This window comes from Mangifera indica, chromosome 16, assembly GCF_011075055.1.
Source record: "Mangifera indica cultivar Alphonso chromosome 16, CATAS_Mindica_2.1, whole genome shotgun sequence".
Taxonomy (NCBI): domain Eukaryota; kingdom Viridiplantae; phylum Streptophyta; class Magnoliopsida; order Sapindales; family Anacardiaceae; genus Mangifera; species Mangifera indica.
Window position 1 is genome coordinate 526,424 of NC_058152.1, and position 13,090 is coordinate 539,513.

General features: G+C 36.0%; 2 protein-coding genes across 2 annotated transcripts; one reads left to right on the forward strand and one right to left on the reverse strand.

Annotated features, from left to right (window-relative positions):
* Positions 1-3,609: 3,609 nt before the first annotated feature.
* On the forward strand, positions 3,610-7,462 carry LOC123198681 (probable LRR receptor-like serine/threonine-protein kinase At4g36180). The gene has a single exon (XM_044613425.1). The coding sequence runs from the start codon at positions 3,961-3,963 to the stop codon at positions 7,369-7,371; it is 3,411 nt and encodes a 1,136-aa protein (XP_044469360.1). The 5' UTR covers positions 3,610-3,960; the 3' UTR covers positions 7,372-7,462.
* Positions 7,463-10,862: 3,400 nt separating this feature from the next.
* On the reverse strand, positions 10,863-12,661 carry LOC123198596 (V-type proton ATPase 16 kDa proteolipid subunit-like). Its single transcript, XM_044613310.1, has 3 exons — positions 12,458-12,661; positions 12,086-12,371; positions 10,863-11,169 (listed from the first exon to the last, which is right to left on the reverse strand). Exons 1-3 carry the CDS (start codon positions 12,534-12,536, stop codon positions 11,037-11,039), a joined length of 498 nt encoding a protein of 165 aa, XP_044469245.1. The 5' UTR covers positions 12,537-12,661; the 3' UTR covers positions 10,863-11,036.
* Positions 12,662-13,090: the final 429 nt, after the last annotated feature.

The window sequence follows — 13,090 nt, forward strand, 5'->3', positions numbered from 1 at the left end:
CGACAACCTGCGAAATTTCAAAAAAACCCGACGTGGGCTAAGCATTTCCCCGACACCCCAATGTGTTAAAAAAGCCAGTTTACACCCCCCAAACCCATTGTCCATTCAACTGTCGTGGGAGAATTTGTCCTGCCGTGGGAAACTTCGTTCCCACGGCAGACTGTCGATCCATTCGGCAGCCAATTTCGGCCAATTTTTGGTCGTTTCGACCTCCAATTTTTACATAAATCAAATCTAAACATTGTATAACATAAAACCCCTCAATCAATTCAACAAAAACAACCAAAAATTGAAACATTTTAAGCATTGTTCAAACCGTAAACCCTAAAATTTCAAACCCAAAATTCTCAATAATATCAGCAATAACTTGATCCAAAAAAGATTACGGGAGATATACTAACCTTATTTGTCATTTGCGGTTACCGGAACGAAAGAAAATCGACGAAAATGATGTTCGCCGTGGGATTGCCGTGGGAGGTGGGAAGCTTTGGAATTTTCTCTCACTTGTACAGTGAAAATTTGCTGGCTTTTTATATGGGGGCAGTTTCGTCATTTCACAAAACATGGGTATTTTTGCTTAAACCTAAATTTTTTGGGCAATTTCGCTTTGACCCCTTTAATTTTGTCTAATTTTAATAATTTCCCTTTTTATTATGAGTTCAAGCTTAAATTTACATCTTTTGGGTTATAGTTCAAATGTTTCATAAACTCAATCAAATCGAGCTTGACCATTGTAATACTTGGGTTGGTTAGACTTAGTTTGATTACAATCACAATTTGAGTTCAATATGAACAAATGTAAACTTTGTATAAACTCAATAATGACAAGTTAAAATTTAAACTTGACTTATATAAGTAGGGTTTAAGTTGAAAAATTTTCAATTATAAATCGATATTTACAAATTGTAGTTAAAATTTTATTAAAATCCAAATGAACCCACTTTTAAGGGTGTAAATTGGCCCCTTTTTTTTATCTATTGATAGTATTTTTCTAGACAATGATATTATTTTATACTCATATAATATTATTCATTCTATCAATAATTTTCGATAATATCATACACTAATTTAAGTGAGTTTGAGCTTGAATTAGATATTATAGATTCAATCCGATCTAAAATTGACTTTAAACTTGATTTATCTTAGGTCGAATCCACGATTATTCGTCTGTGTCAACCAAGCCCATTTGTTTCAAGTGTAAGCCTAACATAAGCCCACTATTTTCAACCCATTAAACCCATTCGTGCCAACAATTTTCGTCCTTGTTGCCCGACCTGACCCATTTGTGCGATACTATTAAGCAGTATTGGGCCTTCAATTTCAAACTTGATTGGGTTTGGGTCGGCCCAATACAAACTGAAAAAAGGCCCCTTTAAAGAATCATATTAAAATTAATAAATCATATTTGTATAACAATTATATTTACATTAACAATTAACTTTTGTTTTATTTTCAACAAATAATCCATTAAGAAATTAAAGCACCCGCTAAAATACTCCTGTATTCACCAGCAACCAGTCCATTGATTAAATCAAAATCTAGGGTAGGATTTGAATTGAATCTATTTAGGTTTAAATCCATATTCAGTTTGAATAAATTAAATTCGAGATAAAACTTTAATTCAATAACTTAATTCAAATTTGAGAGTTCATTAATGATTCTTTACATAAGCTTTTATTTCTTGACAGTCATTCCAATGTCATTGTTCACTATTCAATTCAATTCAAGTTCAAACTCAAGCTTGACATTTCAAATTCAAGTTAAACTCGAGTTAACCTTTATCTAAGTTCATTTTGGCTCGAATCTACCCCTATAACCAAAGCACTACCTAACCAAGTTATATCATAGGATTTGATTCAAGTCAAACCCAATTAAACCATAATTTAAGATAGATTCAGATCTAAAAAAATTAGCTCAATATCCATAAATTGATACTTGAATCCGACTATATATTAATTTAACTTTAGATACTACTTGAGTCAACTCAAACTTTATGTGTTTAGTGAAAACAAATTCAATTATTAGCTTGAACTTAACTCATTTAATCTAAAGATCAAAGTTCCAACTCAATTCAATACAACCTATTATCCATGAGAGGAAATAGCAATAGTGATAGCCACTATGATACTTATAGAATTTCACATTGGTAAAACATGATAAAGATATTAGGTGTGTGTATACAGGGGAGAATTACTGAAGTGGGTCCTTGATTGGGTTGAATTAAAAAGCACCTGCGAAAAAGAACTGAGACATGTTATCATGGTGAAGAATCATAACCTGTAAAAAGCTCACCATCTTTCTCGACTTGCCCTACCTACCAACCAACCAACCCACCAACCAATCTTGATTCTCATTTGTCTTTGACACAAATTTGAAGCTCCCGCTAATATAAAATTAATAATTCAAAGTTTCCCTCTACCAGATCTGGGTTTCGTCTCTTATTTCTCCATAATTTCTGGCTCAGGCCCACCTTGTTGAGTAGTTAGCCTTTATTGAATTGAATGGGCAGTTAAAAAAAAAAGAGAAGAAAAGCTAAGTAATCTCCCAAACAAAGTCAAAGATATCAGAAAGAAAGAAACGAATGGCCTCCCATGTGCTTACTTAGTTCCTTGTGCAGTTGACCCAAATTTGAGTTTATAATGACGTTTTTGCCCTTTGAGTGGCAAAGATAAGGGCATCATGAGTTTAAAACTTGTTAGAAATATATTAAAATTAAAAATTTAAATTATTTAATATAGTAATTATAGAGTTTAATATTAAACCAAATGTTTTTTTTTTGTTTGATGTGATTGATTGAAATTTGATGAGATAACCCGATTGATGTAAGGGTTTTTCGTTAAAAAAAAATCAACCCTCTTTTTTTATTTAAGAGGGTTTTAGTTTTATTGACAATTAAATAGTTAAACCTCATATATATATACTTTATCTACCTCTATGGGTGGATCTGAGCTGAATTTGCTCAAGCTTAAATCAGTTTTTGATTTGAATAAGTCAAATTTAAGTTAAAGAAGATTTAATTAATCAAACTTAAAAATAACTTGAGATTGATGTGAGTGATCGAGAGCGCTACACTATCAGCTTTTTTTCTTCCTCTTCTTCAATAATTTTTTTTCTTCAATAGCTATTCTTCTTATCTAATATTAGTGTTCACTAGTTTGAGTAAGTCAAACTTAAGTTGGTCATTCTACATTCAAACCGAAATTAACTTAGTTTTTGTTCGTAATTGACTCAGTTCAAATCTATTTATACGAATCTTTTGATTGTATTAGTTCTCTGTTAAATTTGATAACAACTAGTGAAGATCAGTAAGCTAAATTGACACGTCTATTATTAATTAAGTACAATAATTATATATATACATATCAATTTATTTAAACATGACATCAATGTATATCCATTAATTTTAAAAATAATTTATATTTATATTAATATTTTAATTTTGATAATAAACCAAATATACGGTCATAATTGTAATTTGACTAAGAATAATATTTTGCTGACAATATATAAAAAAACAACAAAGCAAAGATAAAAAAGCCAAAAGAGCAAATTATTCAGCCCACGTCATAACGTATCAAATCTCAACATAAAACGCTAAAAAACGACAACAGACAGCCCCACTATCTGCCGTTTTGAAAAGTGCTTCTTCAAAGGGTTCTCCTGGTGATGAAGCGAGCGGTAAAAGTAAAGCAAAACATTCACAGTGAGTTGACTCACCCACTTCAACTCAACCCTCTCTGTCACTCTTTCTCTCTCTCACTCTGCTAAAACAACAATACGCCCCCTCCGGCGCAACTTATGGCAGCAACTTCTCCAGATAGCACGCTGCTGCTCTTGTCTCTGCTAACATACGCTGCCTCTACACTGTCCGTTATCCCTAACTTCTCCTTCTCCACTCTTTAGTCTGAACTTATTTCATTTCCTTTCGTCGACAAACAAGAACTTCTGGGTTGTTACCATATGGGGCTGTTTTTATTTTCCTTGTTTATGGTGCTCTGCTGCGCACCGTTTTTAGCTTTCGCCGCCGTCGTCGGACGAAGCGCTGAGAGTTTAGCTGAGATTGAAGCTTTGACCTCCTTCAAGCTAAGTCTTCATGACCCACTTGGAGTTTTGAATGGCTGGGATTCATCGAGTCCTTCGGCTCCATGCGACTGGCGTGGAGTCACATGCGCTGACAACCGAGTCAACGAGCTCAGGCTACCTCGGCTCCAGCTCGGCGGTCCAGTAAGTGACCATCTGGGTAAGTTGCATATGCTGAGGAAGTTAAGCCTGAGGTCCAACTTCTTCAACGGGACTATCCCTTCCTCGCTCTCGCAATGCACGCTCCTGCGCGCTGTGTTTTTGCAGTACAACTCACTCTCCGGCAACCTCCCGGAGAATATCGGTAATCTCTCCAACCTTGAAATTTTGAACGTGGCTCAAAACCGTCTCTCGGGAGAGATAGCAGTAGATCTCCCGCGAAATCTCAAGTATTTAGATCTCTCGTCAAATGCTTTCTCTGGTTCGATACCAGAGACCATTGCTAACTTGTCTCAGCTTCAGCTGATTAATTTATCGTATAATCAGTTTTCTCGAGAGATTCCAGCGAGTTTAGGTGAACTGCAAAATTTACAGTACCTTTGGCTGGACTTCAATTTATTGGAAGGGACTTTGCCGTCAGTATTAGCTAACCTTTCATCGCTTGTGCATTTGAGTGTTCAAGGCAATGCACTTGGGGGAGTGATCCCCGCAGCGATTGGAGCTTTACCTAAACTTCAGGTTGTCTCGCTCTCACAGAATAATCTCTCTGGGAAGGTTCCGATGTCCATGTTTTGCAATGTCTCGGTCTATCCGCCGTCGATTAGGATGGTGCAGTTAGGGTTCAATACGTTTACGGATGTCATTGGGCCTGAGACGGGATCTTGTTATAGTGTTTTGCAAGTCCTGGATCTTCAACAGAATCGGATTGGGGGGAGTTTTCCATTGTGGTTAACACGTATATCGTCTTTGACAATTTTGGATGTTTCGGGTAACTTGTTTTCTGGTGATATTCCAGCTGAGATTGGGAATTTGTCAAGATTAGAGGAGTTGAAGATGGCTAATAATTCTTTTAGTGGTGTGATTCCAGTTGAGATTGAGAAATGTATCTCTTTAAGTGTTCTTAATCTTGAAGGGAATCAATTTTCAGGGGAGATTCCTGTATTTTTGGGTGATGTAAGAGGGTTAAAGAGTCTAACACTTGCTGGAAATCTCTTCTCCGGTCCACTTCCAATGAGTTTTCATAATCTTTCAGAGCTTGAGACCTTAAACTTTAGACACAATAATTTGAGTGGAAGCTTTCCGGAAGAGTTAATGGGAATGAGAAATTTGACCACTTTGGACCTCAGTGAGAACAATTTTTCTGGTGACATTCCAGCAGGTATTGGGAATTTGAGTCAGTTAATGGTTTTTAATCTGAGTGGTAATGCTTTTTCAGGGCGATTGCCTGCTAGCTTGGGAAATCTTTTGAAGTTAACCGCTCTTGATTTGAGCAAGCAGAATCTGTCTGGTGAGTTGCCGTTTGAGCTTGCTGGTCTGCCAAATCTACAAGTCATTGCTTTGCAAGAAAATCAATTATCTGGAGATGTTCCTGAGGGTTTTAGTAGTTTGATGGGTTTGCGATATTTGAATTTATCGTTCAATGGGTTCTTTGGTAAAATTCCGGTGACCTTTGGCTTTCTTCACTCACTCGTTGTTCTGTCATTGTCTGATAATCACATTTCTGGGTTGATTCCACCAGAGCTTGGCAATTGCTCTGATCTTCAAGTTCTAGAGCTCCGGTCAAATTCTTTGACGGGCCACATTCCAGCTGATCTCTCCCATCTTTCAAATTTGAACGTGCTTGACTTAGGTATCAACAATTTAACTGGGGAACTTCCAGAAGAAGTCTCACTATGCTCTTCATTAAGATCTTTGTTTGTGGACGCCAATCATCTTTCAGGAAGCATACCAGACTCATTATCAAAATTATTGAACCTCACAGTGCTGGATCTCTCAAGCAACAACTTTAGTGGAGAAATTCCAGCGAATCTTGCACAGATAACTGGACTTGTATATTTCAATGTCTCAAGTAATAATTTAGACGGTGAGATTCCGGTATTACTGAGTTCCAGATTTAATGATCCATCAGCATTTGCAAATAATCAAGATTTATGTGGAAAGCCATTGGGCCGGAAATGTGAGAACATAACTGATAAAAATGGGAGGAAGAGGTTGATTCTGTTGATAGTTATAGTTGCTGGTGGTGCTTGTCTCTTGGCATTGTGTTGTTGCTTCTATATTTTCAGCCTCTTACAGTGGCGCAAGAAGCTAAAAGAAGGTGCAGCTGCAGAGAAGAAGCATAGTCCAGCGAGAGCTAGCTCAAGAACAAGTGGGGGTCGTGGCAGCACGGATAATGGAGGGCCAAAACTGGTTATGTTTAACAAGAAGATAACACTAGCAGAAACAATTGAAGCAACGAGGCAATTTGACGAAGAAAATGTGCTTAGCAGAAGTCGATATGGTCTTGTTTTCAAGGCTTGCTACAATGATGGGATGGTGGCCTCAATTCGCCGCCTACCAGATGGATCACTGGATGAAAACATATTTAGAAAAGAAGCTGAATTCTTAGGCAAAGTAAAGCACCGGAATCTGACAGTTCTTCGAGGCTACTACGCGGGAGCACCCGATTTAAGACTTCTAGTCTTTGACTACATGCCCAACGGAAATCTCGCAACTCTCCTTCAAGAAGCATCACACCACGATGGCCATGTCTTGAATTGGCCAATGCGCCATCTCATAGCGCTAGGCATTGCTCGAGGCTTGTCCTTCCTACACACATCCAACATGGTCCATGGTGATATCAAACCACAAAACGTTCTCTTTGATGCCGATTTCGAAGCTCACTTATCCGAATTCGGGCTAGACCGTCTTACAGTCCCAACCCCAGCAGAAACTTCCAGTTCTGCAACATCAGTTGGCACATTGGGTTATGTCTCTCCGGAAGCAATACTCACAGGGGAAACCACAAAAGAATCAGATGTATACAGTTTTGGCATAGTGTTGCTCGAGCTACTAACTGGAAAAAGGCCACTGATGTTCACACAAGATGAAGATATTGTAAAATGGGTGAAGAAGCAACTGCAAAAAGGCCAAATCACAGAACTACTGGAGCCAGGCTTGCTCGAGCTTGACCCGGAATCATCAGAATGGGAAGAATTCTTGCTTGGAGTTAAAGTGGGGTTACTGTGTACAGCACCAGATCCTCTTGATCGACCCATCATGTCAGACATTGTCTTCATGTTAGAAGGTTGTCGTGTTGGTCCTGATATTCCCTCATCAGCCGATCCAACCTCTCAACCTTCACCAGCATAATTTCATTATTATTATTTTTTTTGTTGCAAGACATTAACCATCGGTTTTTTAATATAGAATGTAAATCGTTCATTCGAAATCTTTTTTTTCATTTTTGCCATTTTGATTTTTCAGTAGGCATCGAGATGTAGGGTTGGATTTGATATGGTTTAAATTTGAACAAAACCTAGTTGGAGATCAATTTAAATTTTAAAAAATCAATTTGAAATTGGTTTACGATTAATAAATTAATATTTGAAATCAACTTAAAAATAATTTTATATTGTATTAGATCTAAGTTAATATAAATTTAAATATTTAAATCAATTTGTGTTTATGAAAGTGAATCTAATTGACTGAAATTGCATTTGTTTATTCTAGATTTAAATTTAATTTCAAACTTATATTAAAATCGACCTTTTTGGGAGAGTAAAATTTTAAACACTTTCCATTAAGTAAGACCCACTTTGAGATTTATTTAAATAGAAAAAATTAATTTGAAATTAACTTGATATTAACAAGTTAAAATTCAAATTCAATTCAAAAATAATTTTATTTTAAATTTAATTTTAATTAATTTGATTTTGAATGTTTCTATCAGTTTATTTTATAAATACAAATTTAATTTTTAATTTAAATTTAATTTATTTAATTTGAGTTTAGATTCAAACTATTCTGAAAAATGTAAAATTTGAAACCCTGGTCATGGGTACAGATGGTCATACCTGAACTGAGGGTGGGCTCCACAGGTCTTTTCCCGCCAAAAGAGTCTGATTTAGTCAGGTGGCAGTAGCAAAAAATGTAGCCGTTAATGTTAGGGGTCCGACTCCGAGGTATAGAGTCTGGCAAAATAGTTAATTAGTTGTAGTCTTCTTACGAGCATTGGGCCTGATGACCTCAGTGGTATAACTTTAATTTGTTTTCGGTCCCTGTGGCCACCACGTGGAGCCTTCGATTGCGTTAAGTTTTAGGCGAAAGGACTATTTCCCACCCAAACTATGCTGAATCGTTCAAGTTTCCTCCATTAACTATGAAAATATCATTTATCCATCCATGAGTGGTTAAAATTAACTGAACCCTAACCCTTATAAATTTGATCTCATTTTCCCCCCTAAAAGTTTAAAACTAATATTTTATTCTCTAAGCCAAGTTTGAAAAGATCGTATTTCCCCCCCTAGGGTTTAGTTTCAAAACCCGTTCACTTTTTCCGGTGCCATCGCCAGCTGTCTCTCCCTCCCGAAGGTTTCTCTTCTATGACGACCCACCTCAACGCCATCCCAACCTATCCAGCACCGATAAATGTCATTTGGAAAGAGAAATCATTTTCCCAGACGATAAAGACAAGATCGATCGATCTCGTCTTTGTCTTCTAGGAAGACGACTCATCTTCCCAGAGGATGACGAGTCATCTCGTCTTCGTCTGGGAAGACAAATCGTCTTTCCAAACGACGAAGACGAGATCGATCGATCTAGTCTTCTTCATCTGAGAAGACGATTTCTCTTTCCAGACGACATCTCTCGACGTCGGATGGGTTGGGGTGAAGTTGAGGCAGACCGTTGGGAGGGAGAGACAACCGGCGATGGCACCGGAGAAAGTGAATGTGTTTGGAAACTAAACCCTAGGGGGGGAAATGTGATCTTTTCAAACTTGGCTTAGGGGAGAAAAGTTAGTTTTTTAAATTTAGGGGGAGAAATAAAATCAAATTTAAGTTTATTTTTAATATTAAATATAAAATAACGATTTCACTCTTATTATCGTTAATTTTAACTGTTCATAGATAGGTAAACGGTATTTTCATAGTTAATGGGGGGAACTTTGACATTTCAGCATAGTTTGGATGGGAAATAGTCCTTTGGCCTAAGTTTTATGAAGGGATTTTGTGGACTGAAAATAGGAGGGATCCTAAATTTTAAGTCCTCCTTAGGTTGGATTCTAATTAAGGGTTATGTTCTATTTCATAAAGGCCAAAAGACTTGTTTCCACTTAAGGCTTGATGTAATGCCAAGTCTAACTTGTCAATTTTAAAACACCAAAACATCTATTTATGAATCAATTTTTATTAAAAATATCAGTTATAGTTAAGGATAAAATCATTATTTAATAAAAAATTTTAGAAAACTAAAATTTTATTACATTTTTTCTATTGGTTTAAAAACTATCATCCCTCCTAGCCTAAGGTTTGTAAAATAAACGTTTCCCCCTACGTTTTATAGTTTTTCTTCGTTGTTGCTTCTCCAATGATCGGAGTCGTCCAATCTCCATACTAACGCTCCTTCCTCTCCCAAACGATGATAAATTTTTGATCAACTGAGGATGACCCAATGATTCATCGACACAAAGATGAAGTAGATTTATGCGTCGTACAAATTAAGGGTCATCTTCGCGTATAATCAATTTCTTCTTCAAGTCAACACACAAATCTATTGAAATGGATTTGTGCGACACATATATATGCTTTGTCTTCGTGTTAACGAATTATCAACCCATTTTTAATTGATCAATGATTTATCATTATTTGAGAGAGGAAAGAGAGCCGATATGGAGGTTGATCTGCTTCGGTTATCATATGAATAGCAGTAAGGGAAAACTACAAACCCGATAAGGGAAATTTTCATTTTTCAAACCTTATGCAGGGGAAAAATAATAGTTTTTAAACCTAGAGAGAAAATATGATATAATTTTTTTATTAAATGACTATTTTACTCTTAATTTTAACTGAAATTTTTTATAAAAATTAACTCATAAATAAATATTTAAACTTTTAAAAATTGATCTACGAGACTTTGGGATTACATAAAACTTTTGGAGGAAACAAGTGTTTTGGCCTTCCATAAATAATTGGAGCATTGGAGTTCCTGGTTCGCAGCACGTGGCTGCAGCATAAGGCCTAAAACGCAAAGATTCTTCAGAACCAGCTAAAAATTGCGAGGGGAGGCGTAAAGGAGGCCATGGATAATAAAACAATTTTATATATTGAAATCATTCCCAATCAGAAGCAGTGACCGTTAAGAAATAAGTCTCGAATTTATATAATTTTAATTGGATACAACAAAACAACATCACGCCGGACAGTAACCTAGAATTATTATTATTAAAATTTGGTTGGTACGTGTCTGGTTTCTATACTTGGGTCAAAAACTGGGGGCTCCAAGCAGATTTCAAATGTAGCAGCAGGTGAGCCAGTGGCGAACCTAAAAATTAGGGTTGGACCGCACTGGGATAGCTTGAAATTAAAGGTTGACTTAGTGCAGTTTCAGTTTATTTAGTTCAAACTTGACTTGAGTTTAAGGTAGTCATTCTGGATTTAAATTTAACTTGATTTGACTCTTAATTAGTTTGATTCAAATCTATCTCTAAATGTATTAAGTTTCTGCAGCATTACATGAACTATCAATATCTATTTTGTTGATTCATTCTTTTAATAAGACTGTTGATCATATGAAAAATATAGACATGGCTAAATCATAAAAATGAAATCCATCCGAAAGGAAAAAGGAAATTCTATCAAAGATGACAAATAATATGCACCATTGGTTTTATAAATAATGGTTTCAACAAGAATTTGAAGCTTTATTTTGACGAAAAACTTGCTCCTAATAGAACAAACAAGCACATGATGTTCTAACATCACCAACCTTAGAAGAATGACTGAGTTATGCCAACAACCCATTCAATCATATGGCATCTAATCTGCTCTGGATTGGCCAGCTCGGGACGACAAGATAATTCCAACAATGAGCCCATACAGTGCCAATGCCTCAGCAAATATGAGAATAAGAATCATTCCAACAAAAAGCTTTGGTTGTTGTGCATTAGCCCTACAAAAAGATCCAATCTAGTTTCAGGAAAGCAAATTCTTTTTTATGGAAATAAATCAGAAAACACATACAAAACCAAGTTGATAATCCAACTAAACAGTGATAGAACAACTAAAACAGTTAACAGGTTGCCCAAGCTAAAATAAGCCAACTATTGCCAGTTGCACATCCAATAATAGCTTGATAGAATGACTTGTCATTCTTAAGAAATAGTTGGACTAAACATGGTTTTAAAATCTAGATTGGACCAATCGGTTGAACTGGTTTAATCGTGCCCTAGTGGTCAATTTGGTCTAGGTCAAATTTTAAACTAATATCAGCCATTGAATCACCTGCAGTTGAACTAGGCAATTCACCTTAGGATATGGTTTAATCATTGGGTCAATTCAGTCAAACTGTCATGCTGACATTAACATGAGTATTTAAAATTTTTATTATGCAATTCAAGTCCCAACAATTGTAAGGATATGCCCCGTAACACCTAATCACAATTTTTTGTTATACATTGTTCCAATTCGAGTCTCATTATATATTGAAAAGAGAACATTTTGCTTCAATCTTGCATTATATTATTCAACAGTGCTGAGTGTTCCAGGTATGTCAATGCAGCATAAATTTTACAACAAGAGCAATAATCAAGCAACTCAAATTCCTTTTTTTCTTAACTAGAACAATTCCCACTTCAGTATCTTCATCCAAGGATATCCCATTAAAAAATTGTCAAAGAAGCATTAGTTTTAGATTGATGATCACTTGATATTTCAAACAATTCAATGAATGCGAATCCACAACAACTCTCTTGATGAATCTGAAGCAATAAATTTTCTAATTTCTAGCTAAGAGAAAGAGACACTCACATAGTTCAGAGAATGAAATAAATACAATATGATCAAGTAATAAAAGGAATAGTAAATACCTAACACCAGCATCACCAACAATGCCGATAGCCATGCCAGCAGAGAGGCCGGCGAGACCACAAGCGAGACCCGAAGACAAATGAGCGTAGCCATCAAAGAGGTAATAGGATTTGGCTTTTGGGTTAATACCAGTGCTGATAATAACAGCGATAATTAAACCATAAATACCTAAAACTCCAGCCATAACCACGGGCACTATCGATTTCATTACCAGCTCTGGCCTCATCACTCCCATTGAAGCCACGCCCACTCCGCTCTTTGCCGTTCCATAGGCTGCTCCCATACCTGAAATCGTTCATTTTATTTATTTATTTTTTCTAAAAAGAAGAAGAAAATTAGTCATGAGTGTCGATTCAGGGTAAGGATCGTACATGAAAAAAAAAGGGCAGCTGCGGCGCCGAGGAAGCCGAAAAACGGCGCCGTCTCGTCTCCGCTGAATGTAGATGGCATTTTTGCCTGACTGTTAGATTATCGACGGATTTCCAGAGGGAGGAATTTTGGAGGGGAACGGGATTGGAGAAGACCGGAAATTCCGGAGGAAGTTTCACACGGGCGTAGATGGCACATGGGAAACGTGAAGTTAGGGCCGGATTCAATCCTGGCCGATCCAGGCAAGCCCAAGTTTGAAATTGATAAGAAAATAAAACAGTTAATTCAAAATTGGTTTGAGACCGCGGGTTAAAATTTAAATTCGACTTATTTTATGAAAATAAGTCTAATTCTTTACTCGATTTATAATTTATCCGATTCAAGTTTGAATTTAAACTCTTAAACTTTACCTTCTTTGATCACAATGGAAAACTTAATTCAATCTAGGCTATTTTAAATAAAACTCAATTTGAGATAAGTTTAAATTTAAAAGAGTCAATTCGAAATCGATTCAAATTTAACGAGTCTAGATTCAAATTTGACTAAATAATTTAACTTTAAATTTGGTTCGAGCTAACTTTAATTAAAATGTTTAAATCAATTTAAAGTTAAATGTTTCAATCGATTCGAATTTA

Bases quoted from the DNA above. Each gene is read 5' to 3' on its own strand.
- LOC123198681 (XM_044613425.1), top strand. From the start codon at position 3,961: ATGGGGCTGTTTTTATTTTCCTTGTTTATGGTGCTCTGCTGCGCACCG.
- LOC123198596 (XM_044613310.1), bottom strand. From the start codon at position 12,536: ATGCCATCTACATTCAGCGGAGACGAGACGGCGCCGTTTTTCGGCTTC. The intron at 12,372-12,457 runs GTACGATCCTTA...GAACGATTTCAG, and splicing joins AGCTGCCCTTTTTTTTTCAT to GTATGGGAGCAGCCTATGGA. The intron at 11,170-12,085 runs GTATTTACTATT...ATCTTTTTGTAG, and splicing joins GTTGGTGATGCTGGTGTTAG to GGCTAATGCACAACAACCAA.